Source organism: Triturus cristatus, chromosome 1_2 (assembly GCF_964204655.1).
Source record: "Triturus cristatus chromosome 1_2, aTriCri1.1, whole genome shotgun sequence".
NCBI classification, from domain to species: Eukaryota; Metazoa; Chordata; class Amphibia; order Caudata; family Salamandridae; genus Triturus; species Triturus cristatus.
The window spans coordinates 344,011,366-344,023,231 of NC_140580.1; the positions used below are offsets into that span (position 1 = coordinate 344,011,366).

Genomic DNA, 11,866 nt, shown 5'->3' on the forward strand with positions numbered 1-11,866 from the left:
TTTAAAGTGCTAGTGCAATAGACATAGACAACAGACATTCATATTGAAATAACATTTAGCAGCTATTTTTGTTAATACATCTGTAAACATGGGTCACTGTGCAAATATATATATTCATGGTATGTAGATATGGAGTTAAGAATAGCAAACCTATACTTACCTATTTGCACTTATCTGGAAGTTCACATGTTCTTCAGCTCCTATTCATTGTTCAAAAGAATGGCTCTCTGATCCCATTAAACAAAGAGTTATGGGCTTTTTTCAGTCAATTCATCCACATTGCATTTAGCACATTGTAGTGCAGGATGTCACCCATGGTCTTAGGAAGCTTTGGAAAGCCTATTTTAGAGGAATCTAATGGAGTGGGGGGATGTGAAGAGATGGAATGCACCAAAGTGTATTCTTTACTTTAGAAGGAAATGGGGGGCATGATGAGGACTGTAATCGTGACAGATTACTAGATGTAAATGAAGGCAAAAAGGGTTTTTTGGGTTTAGATCAGTGATTGGTATGCATATAATGCACCAAACATACAGTAAGCTAGCCCAAAAACCCGATTTATCTTGAACAAGGACCGAGCTCACAAAAAGTGAATGTTGATGATTTTGCATACACAAAGAATCACATGCATTCTTCGATGGGGAACGAAATTCTGTCTGCAGACAGACTGCAGATGTTGAGGTCTGTCTGTGGTGGGTTTTCCAACATTTTGGTGTGGTTGTTAAGCTGTATGCCTTGTTTGTGTCACTTGTTAGGGAGTTATTATTCTCTGGATCCTAGCAATGGTTGGAACCACTGAGCAATATCAAGAATATCAAGCGTATGCCTGCTGAAGATGGACACGTGATCTGGGATGGAAAGTAAAGCCCCTTAAGCCTCCCTGGTTTTCCAAGGTTGGTAGGCCAAGCAAAGTCTATCTACAAAAGGTGTAGACTTAAAGATTTGGAGTGTGTACATTATAACACAACTGATCATCAGACACAGAAGGACTCAATGCGCAGTCAGAAAAACATTTAGGACAAATGAAATGATTATGCAAATGAAGTCTCAAAATACAATAGAAGTAAAAGTAAGGAAGAACAGTGAACATTTCACCTCTCTCGCATAAGTGACTTAGTGATATTCAGGTAATACACCTTAGGGATTGACTGTCTGGTTCACTCTCATCTTATAACATTTGGATTTGTTCTGAGCTTCTCAGGCCAACGTGATCGTGGAGAGTCAGCATCATGGTCCATGGCCAGTGCTGGAGGTGTACTTTCTGCAGATATCTTACAACATGTGAGTCCATGAGCGTCACAACTAGTTCACTGTTATACTTCACAAGGATTCCAGTCCTGATGGCCCAGTACTTGGAGGATTTTTGTATGGGTCCCCTGTCACTTGTGCTTTTTTTTCCCCTAGAAAAATAATCTGAAGTCCAAAAAATAAGTTTTGAAATTTTGGATTAATTTTTTCTCTATTTTCATCTGGTTGTACTTCAAGATTTACAGGCTCTGGGTGCCTCAACCTGCATTTCTTCTTTCATTAGAGACCGAAAGACATTCAGGCATCCCTTAAGTTACCATAGAGCTAACACAAGGCATAATTTACTCATCTAGAAAAATGTGCTGATTATAAACATAGCCTACTGAAGACTACAGATTATGGGGCCCATTACCAGCTGCACAGAGCAGTGTCCCCTGGGGGCAACTACAAGTTTCCCAGTGCCCCTGGGGTCTGGGGAGCCCCAGTGGCTGCAGGCAGCTGTTGTGCCCACCCCTGTCTTACTGAATCTTTCAGCATGGGTAGGCTGGATGAAGAAACAACCATCCTTTCCTCCTGTCACTGCATGCCCAACTCTACCCCATGGGATAAAAAAAGCCTTACAACATTTACCACTTGCTCCACCCAGCTGGGGAGTATTTGCAGCTTTGAAACTATTATTTTCCCCGAAAGGGGTAACATGCAAAATTGGACCCCATTATTACCGCGTGTACATGCTACTCCTCATTCATAACAGGAGTTACCGCACGGTATTATAAATTCCAGCACAAATATCTACCTATGGAGATAATAGGAAACTGGTAATGGGCTCTATGTGGGATACTTCCAAATTTTGACCATGGCGGAAAGATAAGAACCCCCAATGATAAAAACTTGCAAATACTGCAAAACATTTTAACACAAATAAATAAAGATTTGTATTCCATGGGCATACCAAGACTTATGTCATCTGTCTCTCTGGGAGACATAAATCTGGAGCGCTCAGGCCTGGCTGGACATGGAGTCTGCAAACATGCGTAGGGAGAGAAATTGAAAGTTTTGTGCAGAAATCAAGGATGGAAAAAACTTTTATTTCCAGTACTACACTCAGGGCACGAGTCGGGGGTTACACGCGGGTGGACGGCGTCCACCCACTATATTCACAGGGTGAACGCCAGCCACCCTACCAAGAATTTGGGCACCACTGAATAATGTGCTGAACTCGTCCCGGTGCAATTTCCAAACACGGGGACACTTTCAGTAGCACCACAACGTGCAGGCGGGGACAGGACTTTCTTATTTGAGACTACTGCTGGGCCCATAACAAAGGCAGAATTTGAGCTGTCTTCAGGCCTCCTTTTGTTCAAGTCTCTTGGCAGGGAACAGTCAGGAGCCTCACACCTGATGCAAATGAAGCGGAGGTGAAAAAAAGCTCAAACTTTGTTAGTTCTTAACACTAACTTAAGAGAGGCAGCTTTTCACTTTGTTCAGTCCCTGTTTAGGAGACATCAGGGGCAGCCTTAGGCATGTGCAAGCTGTGCACCTGCACAGAGCTGCCAAACCCCAGGGGCCGCCACGAGGAATCGTAATCCGACTCTTTCTTCCTGTCGTTCATTTGTTCCCCTGTGAAATGGATGCAAAAAAGAAAAACACTTTTGCTGGAAATGCCGTTTTGACATTTTTCTATTCCAAAGTGCAGCCACGGAAATAAAAGGTTCACAATATGAAAAATCAATAAATAAAGCAAGACGGAATGTTCTTAAAGTGCCCAGATCGGTTTTATTCAAACCCCAAAAACATTAGTGTCACTTTACTCAGTTTGCCAGTGAAGCGCTGTTTTCCACCGTTGGGGAAGTGCGCCGAACCTGGAGGTACTGCGATACCTTGTTGATGGGTGGATTAGAAAACAAAATGTGTACGGCGGCTTTGTGTTCACGAATGTGGACTTTTTAAACCATACTGCTTACGTTTTGTAAGCATATAAGCAGTGGACATTGAAATGGGTCCTTTCTGGGCCCTGTAGTTTTCAGGCAGAAGCACTCACTGATTTCTGAATAGTGAGTGTAAAAGCGTTAAGTGCACCATGTTGTTCCTGCTTACATTTCACAAGCTTTATTTAATCTTTCATTCCCAATGAGTGTTTGCTTTTTCCAGGATGTTGTTACTTTTTCCTTTAGGGAGCATATTGCTCTTGCCAGTGCTTAATTTGAATTGAGTCGCATCCAGTTGTTTATAGCAGGTCAAATTGGATTGTAGTTTAAGGCAATGTGAATTTCTCTCAGTGGGGCAGTATGGTGTTCAGTGAGGGAGTGGATGTAGCACTGGGGGCAGAGCTGCCGAATTTAGAACTGAGGAACCAGGTCCAGCCTTCATGAGCAGTCCCCCAGACCACTCTCCTGAGGGAGCCCATTCCCACGCTGGACCTTAGAAGACCCTGCAAATCCGGAAAAGCCCTGGTGTCTTAACACCAGCAGGTGGACCCTAGCAGTGGCGTGTGGGTTCACCTTGAAGGCTTGCCCACCACAATCCATACTGAAGTTCACCTCCAGTCTTGCTGGCAGGCCTAAGAAGTAGCAGACCCTAGAGCAACAGTGAGGTCACAGGACCCCTGAGAAGAGCTGGCACTAGGGTGATGCGACCGGTGTGACCGCAACTGGTGCTGACTTTGAGTGGGGCATATTATATTATGGTTTTAAAAGCACTTGCTGCCTCCTTCCTGGCCTACAGCAATTTTCGGCAATAATAAAAATGTCATGATAACTCCGGTGAATAAACGTCTTACTAGAGCGAGATCGGAGTTTTGTCTAGTGGAAGTTTTGACTCATGGAAAGATAGCGCAGAGGGTTAATGTGCCTGCTGCTAAGAACATGTACCATGCCCATCACAAAGTGCACATATTGTAAATATGTTAGTGGGTTACTGCTTTTGACAGTAAGATCCTTTTGCTACTTGCAGTTTATAAGTTAAAATCCTAACAAAGAACAGTGAGCTATTAGCTTTCATCTTAGAGCTGCATACAAACTGCAAGGTATAAACTAGAGCTTTATGTTTTTTTTCCCTAAGCCTTTGATTATCCTAATGTTGTAAAAAGTGTTCATTTGGATAGAAATCAATAATGATTATTAAAGGGAACCTCCAATCATGGTATTAAGTTTTAAATTCTGAGTTTGTGTTTCTCCGGATCAATCACTATTAAACTATACTGCCTACTAATATGGTTGTCATGTGACTCCTACACCTTGTAGTCCTTTGTCTGATGTAACATTTCCCATACAGTGATTTACACACGTAAAATTGATTATCTCTGTGTATATTGCTGACAACAGAAAATCCATGGCTCAGAAACAAATGGCTTGTTCTTCCACTTTTAAGCATATTTGGGACATTCTGTGATTAGAAACATATCCCACTTTGTGAATTTATTTTAATGTCAATAACTCATATTAATCGTTAAATAATCATGTGTATCCATTGGTTGAATTACATAACATAATAAGCTGTAAATGGTCAGTGAAATGCCAAACAAATACTAAAGATTGGGATGTTTTGCCAATCCTGGCCACACCTCTAACTCCGCCCACTGATCCAATTCTCAGGTTATTCCCGCCCTCTGATTTTCCGCCCACAGTTCCCCTACTTTTTTTCCCCCACTTCGACCACTGGATACAATACATATTCGTGGCGGCCCCTGGCAGGGATTTGGCGGCCTCCGGCTCCCACTAACTTGCAAACACCCTGACCGTCACCCCCCCTTCCCGCACCTGTGTTCCTCGTTCCTGATTCGCGCCTCCCCCGCAACGGTCGCGCGGCACGCTCGCAGACGCCGCCATCTTGCTCTGTCTGTCTGTCTGGTCTTCTATTGTCCGTCCGCGGCTCGGGACGAAGCCTTTTCCTGCTGAGCTGGTGGCGTCCGTGAGATCAGAGAGCCTCCGCGTCCGGCCGAGCCCTGTCACAAGCTCTTATCGGCCTGAGGGCCGCATACCGGACCATGTCCGTCTGTCTATCCACTCGGGACAGCGGTGACTGGATGCAGGTGAGACATCTGCCTTCCAGGCGGATGAAGCGGGCAACAGGCATGTGTGTCTCTGAATGCAGGGTTCCTTTACTCCCTGTATTTTTCTGGATGTGTCAGTGCTGTCTGTCATTTTGTCTTTCTTTTTGGGTCAGTAACGCTGCCTATTAGTGTTTCTGTCTCTGTGGGGATAGAGTGATCTGCGCAGACTCAACCTCCTCAAACTGCTTCCCGCGTGCGGTGTGGCGTGTGTCATCAGTCTGCATTCTTTCTGGTGGTCGGACTCGAAACGTTACGACGCGTGCGGTGCCATCTAGCTGTCACACATTGCCAAACTGTGGTAGGAAGGTGTGTCTCAGTGAGTCTTACAATTTTTTAAATACAAAGAAAAAAAACATTTTAGGTGAAAAAGGGAAGAAAGGGAAGCATGATAGGTTTTTGGTAAACAGTAGGTAAACATGAGTAGTGCGTCACGTGCTGAGGTTGCGGAAATTCGTTTCTTTTGCAGTTTTCCTGGTGTGCCTGGGTGAAAACGAACCCTTATTTACTACATCGCTGCCCGCGTATCCAGAGGACACAGGTCCTGTCATGGCCCTGCAGCCATCTGTGCCAGTCCCTCACATCGTGTGTCACAATGCCCTCCTCCTCCTCCTAAATGTTATCTTTCTGAGACGAACTCGGAAGGGTAGGAGCAGCCGCAGGTACTGGTCATCTAACGCCTTTTCTGGACGTTTTATTAAAACACCTTCCTGAGCTCCGCCCCGCCCGGACCCCCTCTTCCGGGGCTCCCTACCTACGCTCCCTGCACAGGGCCACCATGAGCCTAGAGCCGCCCCTGGAGACATGCATGCACTGTAAGAATATCAGATGTGTTGGTCTTTCCCAGTATTTACACAAAACAAATTGCATTTGTAATGAGCTTACTTCCCCTGAGGAGGCGTTGTAATAATTTAAGTACCACTATTTTTTCTTGTATAGCTCTACTCATTCCAATGCAGGGTGTCAAAGCGCTATACATAAACACTTGCATATTACATGTACAATAAATTATATAAGTTTGTAAATTAATGTACAGGATGTGTTACATAAAACTGGGGGATTGCAAGGTGTAGAAGTCACAAATCATCTTCCATAGCTCACTGTGCTATTAATTACGCTCGCAGTGCGCCCAAACGTGCACATGATAGACCTGCTAAATATATATGTGAAGGCTTTAGATCTGATGTCACTGCTTGTGATTCCACTTCCTGTAAAGTCGTGGCTTGTGATGCCACTTTCTATGATGTCAATTCCTATGCCATGTCTGAAGTCATGCGCCGCGATGTTGTGCGCCGTGATGTCATGCACCGTGTTGTCACGCGCCGTGATGTCACTTGCATACTCCTTAACTAGGTTAGTCCCCCCACTTCTTTTTTTAGGACTTGTGCCTTGACTACACTCGTTGTCTCTGTGTTATCCCGGTTACATGCACCCTAAGCCTGGCTCTGTGGACTCTGCATTCTGGTCTTCGAGAAAGAACCGAGTGATCATGAACAGGTCATTAGCTCTCTGGTTGAGGGTGCCCTGTGCAGAGTTTAGTGATGTCCGTGGAGGTATAAACCTTGATTCTGCTTTCAAGCTCCCAAGAGGCAGGTCAAAAACAAGAAGGTTTAATCAACGGTCACTGCTCGAGTGTCCGCAGAGCCTAGTGACCAACGCCTGAGGGGCAGGGTCCCTGGCTACCAAGTGGCACTGTGCCATGTGCGTCATTTCATTTTCTATCAGTACAGACTTTTAAGTCAACAGCAACTACTGTGCCAGTGTTGGGTTTTTTGCAGCCAAGTATGGTTAGCTGCACATCCAGGGCTATCTGAAGGTATTACACTTGACATGGGGCCACTTGTTGGGTATTGGTTTCCTACACAGAGGCCTCACCTTCTGCAAACACTGCCTTTCTCTGGAGAGCCCTGTATTTCTTCAGAACCGTCACAGAAGAGCTGCTCTATTAGGGCTGATACTGTTACTGCGTTTTTCTAACAGCTCTAATACAGCCTCCCCACAGCCCTGCCCGCCTGCAGTACTCACGGCAACTTGTGAACACGGCCAATAGGAGGACAGCCTTCATCTCGAGACAGTCTCTGGCAGGCCCGGGGTCGACGGCGCCAACAGCAAGTTCTCTGGTCACCGGTGAAGAGACAGACCGCCTGCGCTCTACCCACGAGGCTGCCGGGTTTAAATAGTCTGTGGCGGCGTCATATAAAAAGATTATCAGAGACCCTGATCAAACAGGCACCGAGCAGGAACATTCGGACGGTGTACAGGGTACCTCTGCATGACCAGGAAGCAAAAAACCCGGATGTTGCTCACCCCCTCACGCGACCAGAACAAAGTAAATGTCGGGCCCTGTGTACTGTTCCAGGGTGGCTTTGTTGGCACTGATGGGCGACATCTAGACGCCGCCAGCGCTCAATTGCTGAGGTGCCAGGTGGGTCAGATGAGCAATTAAAATATTTTTGTTTTAAGTGGAGTTGATACTTCACATACTTGAAGGCCTGGGCACGGATTTCCCCAGTGCCTATTTCCTTCGTTTGCACTGACATATGGTACAACACCCACTGCTAATTTATTCAAAGACAACAATATAATGATTTATTACGTTTCAAAGGCGTCTGATGCGTCAATTAATCAACTTTCCCGATCGTACATCTATGCGTGCTCAGAAGCAGTGTTGCTATTAGAATAAGCACTTTTTTTACTGCCCTCATATCACCCTGAAAGGGCCACCAATACCAAAGGTGCCTTTGACATCCCACTCGAGTTCTACCTCGGAGCTACATCGCCTGGTAATACTCCACTTACTCATCTTAAATACTCTTATATCCACCAAAGTTATATTTCATGGGAGCCAGGTATAATCATTGAACCATATATGCATTGGACCATATTAGCTGGTTCCCTAACATTGAACCATCTCTCAAAGGGTACCCACCACTTGTGAGACCTGCCTGCATGCTCTGCCTCCTTCAAAGCACACACACCTTTAACCGCTCTAACAGAGTCATCCATGGAGGGTCCGCTTGTGACCACTTCCTACACATCTAACATGGGCTTCAATTGGAATTCCATAGAGCATATTATTAAGCCCGTAACGCCGTTTTAGATAATTTTATCGCCTGTCTTGATAATATGCCCCCACATTCCCCTCCATTTTGTTACAGTTTCCAGTGCCAAAAAGAAGCAAGATGGGGCTCACCTGGATGCCAGAAGTTAGCACAGTTGACAGTACCTTACCCACATCTTGCCAGAAGGGCCACAAAGTTGGACAGTCTAAGAAGAAATGTATATCATTAGCGTCACGCATACCGCACCTCCTTCACATGCTTGTCTCATTTTTCTTTTTTTCCCCCAGAATTGTTCTTATTGTCAAAAGGGGGACAAGCATTGCACTTCAAGCATTATCATGTGGTATTACAAAAATACGATATAAATACATACACAGCGTTTAAATTGCATAAAATAAATAATAATACTGGTTCTCTCTTAGCATCCTTATCACTCCGTTTCCCCTGGTCGAACCTAGTGTCCTTATGTGTATGTGAATATACCCCATGTAGAGTCAAATTTCTTCAGTAACTGACCTCCTCTAGCTCTAGGCACAGCCTTCTGCCTTTCATAGGTTTCCCTCACTATTTCCCACCATTCTGCCGCGCTGGAGGGTTCTGAAGAAATCCATGCACTGGCTATAGCAAGTCGAGCGGACACGAGCAAGGATCTCAAGCCAGCGCTGGCTTCTTGATCACCTAACATAATTTCATTCGCTGTTGGAGAATAATCTAAACCCAGGCTTAAATTTATAAAGAACCTTATCTTATGCCAGAAAGTCTCTAATTCAGGGCAAGTGGCAAACATATGAACTATATTGGCAGCATTCAACCCTCATTTTGGACATTTGTCCCGGTCTTCACCTGACTTCCCTCTTTTTTGGCCCAGCTAGCGATCCTCTGTGGAGTGGAGTATAGCATGCATATTGTGTGAAACTGTTGCAGCTTTAAATTGACAGAGTGTATTGTACTGTCTAAAGTTTATAGTGCTTGTCTAACTACTGTAGGGGTAATGTCTGACCCCAGGGTCATGCTACATTTTGCAGCCAGTTTTTCGCAGCTGTCCGTCCTGAATTGGCAAAGACATTGATACATGGTGCTAATTATTGATTTCTGAGTGTCCCTGTGCAAAAATGTCCATACCTCGGACCTCGCCACTGTTTTCATTGCCTGACATCTCAGAAAAGAATCCCTAATCTGTAGGTATTTAAAAAACATCTGGCCTGGGAGTTCAAATGCTAGTTGTAAGCTTTCAAATGACCGAAAACCATTGTAATCATATAATTGCCCCAAGCGATCAATCCCATAGCTGTCCCATATTCTGCAAGTCGGATCCTGGAATAGTTCCGGGAGCAGCAGGTTACTCCAAAGATCATCATGCATGAGAGACAGAGAGCATTTAGTTAAAATGTCACGCCATATCCATACAGTATCCCTGATAGTATTAAAGCCAACTCGTTTAAAATGATTAGGATCGCTAACTCTGAATAAAAATGTTCTGCTATCAAAGCCCAAAACAAGGCGGTGACAAAAATGTTGTTTATCTAAGGACAGGAGACTACGGAGATGACTAGCGAACGCTGTCTATTACATTTTGAAATCAGGGAGATCTAACCCCACTTGATTATACTGGAGTTTCATAAATCCTATTGCTCGTCGTGCTTTCTTTTAGCACCATATAAAACTACTCATCACCCCCTCTAGTTTCCTAAAAGAAAGTTAGGAACGAGAAGGGGAATAGAGAGGAATAGATTTAAAACTATGGGAAGTACTTTCATTTTTATAATGTTACATCTCCCCATAATTCCAATGGGCAATTTTTGCCAGCTCCCCAGTTTTTTAGTTAGAGATTGCAGTAGTGGATCATAATTTAGTGTCACTATGTGTTCGATCTGTGAAGAGATCGTGGCTACAGAACAAGCCCTCAGGATAGGCCAATCAGACTGAAAATTAAGGAGTACTTGTGTTTTGGCTTGTATCCAGAAAAGGAGTCAAATGTGACGGCTTCGAGTTCAATTGAGTATAATGCAGATGCTGGATCAGTTGTGAAGACGGCTATATCGTCAGCATAGGTGGTGATTTTCAGCTGACACGATCCTGATATCTGTGTGTTATTACGCAATGCACGGATAACTGGCTCAATGTATAAAGAAAATAACAGAGGGGAAAGAGGATACCCCTGTCTAGTGCCACAGCGTATTGAGTATATGTGTGTTATAATGCAATGCATGTATAAATGGCCCAATGTATAAAGCAAATAACAAGGGGGAAAGAGGACACCCCTGTCTAGTGCCACAGCATTTTGAGATGGGAGATGATTGCAGACTAGCATACTGCAGTTTGGCCTGTGGTTGACTATACAGAGCTTGTATCCATTTACTATATCTTCCACCCAGTTGCCCACAGGTAGCCACAAACCACACGGTCAAATGCCTTTTTGGCATCCAGCAAGACCATCCGAATATGCCTTGCTGATTTTCTGGCTAGATCAAAAGCCACAACTGCGGTGTATCACTACCCTGAATGAAGCCATGTTGCTGACCAGATACTAATCCTGGCATCATAGGTGCCAATTGGTTAGCCAAGATTTTACCAAAAATCTTGGCATCTGTATTTATAAGAGACATTCCTCAGGTGTCTTGTCCTTTTTTTAAAAAAAAAACAATATTTGTCATGTTCATGATTCAGGAACCGCCCAATGAGACCCAGTATCCTGTAAAACCTCTCTCAACGGTGGAACTATAATACTCTTAAAAGTATTGTAAAACTCAGCTGGTGTGGATTCCTCCCCAGCGGCCTTGCTTTAAGGTAGCATAGACAAAGCTTCACTAATTTCATCATGAGTGATTTCTAAATCAAGTGAGGCAGAGTCTTCTTCCCCAAGCGAGGGAGATCGCTCTTATTTAGATAGTTCTGGAGTCCTTCTTCATATAACCATTGTGTATGTGTATAAAGCTTCTGATAAAACAGGGACAATTGTTCAATTACTGACTGTGGGTGTGTAGGTAATATGCCGTCCACCCCTTTAATAGCCTTTATTTGTTTTTTAGCTCTGTTATCTGCTAGCTGATGAACCAGTAACCGTCCAATTCTTTTGCAAAGTTCATATTGAAGGGAACGATGCCTGTTGTAGCTCACAGCGATTTTTGCCCTAAGTGTCCTACTCAGGGAAAGACATTTATCTATTAATAAGGTATAAAGCATTTCCTGATTTTGAGCCGCTCGTCGAATTACATCAGCATGGAGAAGTTCTATTTTTTAAAGTGCTTGGCAAGCGTCTTTGCCCATGCGTTCCCGGTCTTTGTTTTGCTGGAAAATATACTGCTGTGTAATCCCCCTTATATATGCCTTAATTGCATCCCACACTATACAAGGAGAGGCAGTCCTCACATTATGTTCCAAAAAAATCCACCTGATTTTTATGAATATATGTTAAGTATTCATTATCTGTTAATAGATAGCGTGGAAACGAGAAGGACCGGGCCACTTTATTAGCAGCTTGAGATTGAAAAGAAAGTAAGATAGGGTT

At 44.1% G+C, this 11,866-nt stretch overlaps 1 protein-coding gene across 2 annotated transcripts in view; it reads right to left on the minus strand.

The window, feature by feature from the left end:
- The window catches only part of LOC146867297 (basic phospholipase A2-like), an 84,800-nt gene extending 77,226 nt beyond the window's left edge, over nucleotides 1–7,574 (minus strand). For both annotated transcript variants that reach the window (XM_085614886.1, XM_085614887.1), the window contains exon 1: nucleotides 7,322–7,574. In XM_085614886.1, coding sequence (XP_085471012.1) covers nucleotides 7,322–7,361 — 40 coding nt within the window. In that variant the 5' untranslated portion in view covers nucleotides 7,362–7,574. The remainder of the gene's footprint in view (nucleotides 1–7,321) is intronic.
- Between the last annotated feature and the right edge of the window lie 4,292 nt (nucleotides 7,575–11,866).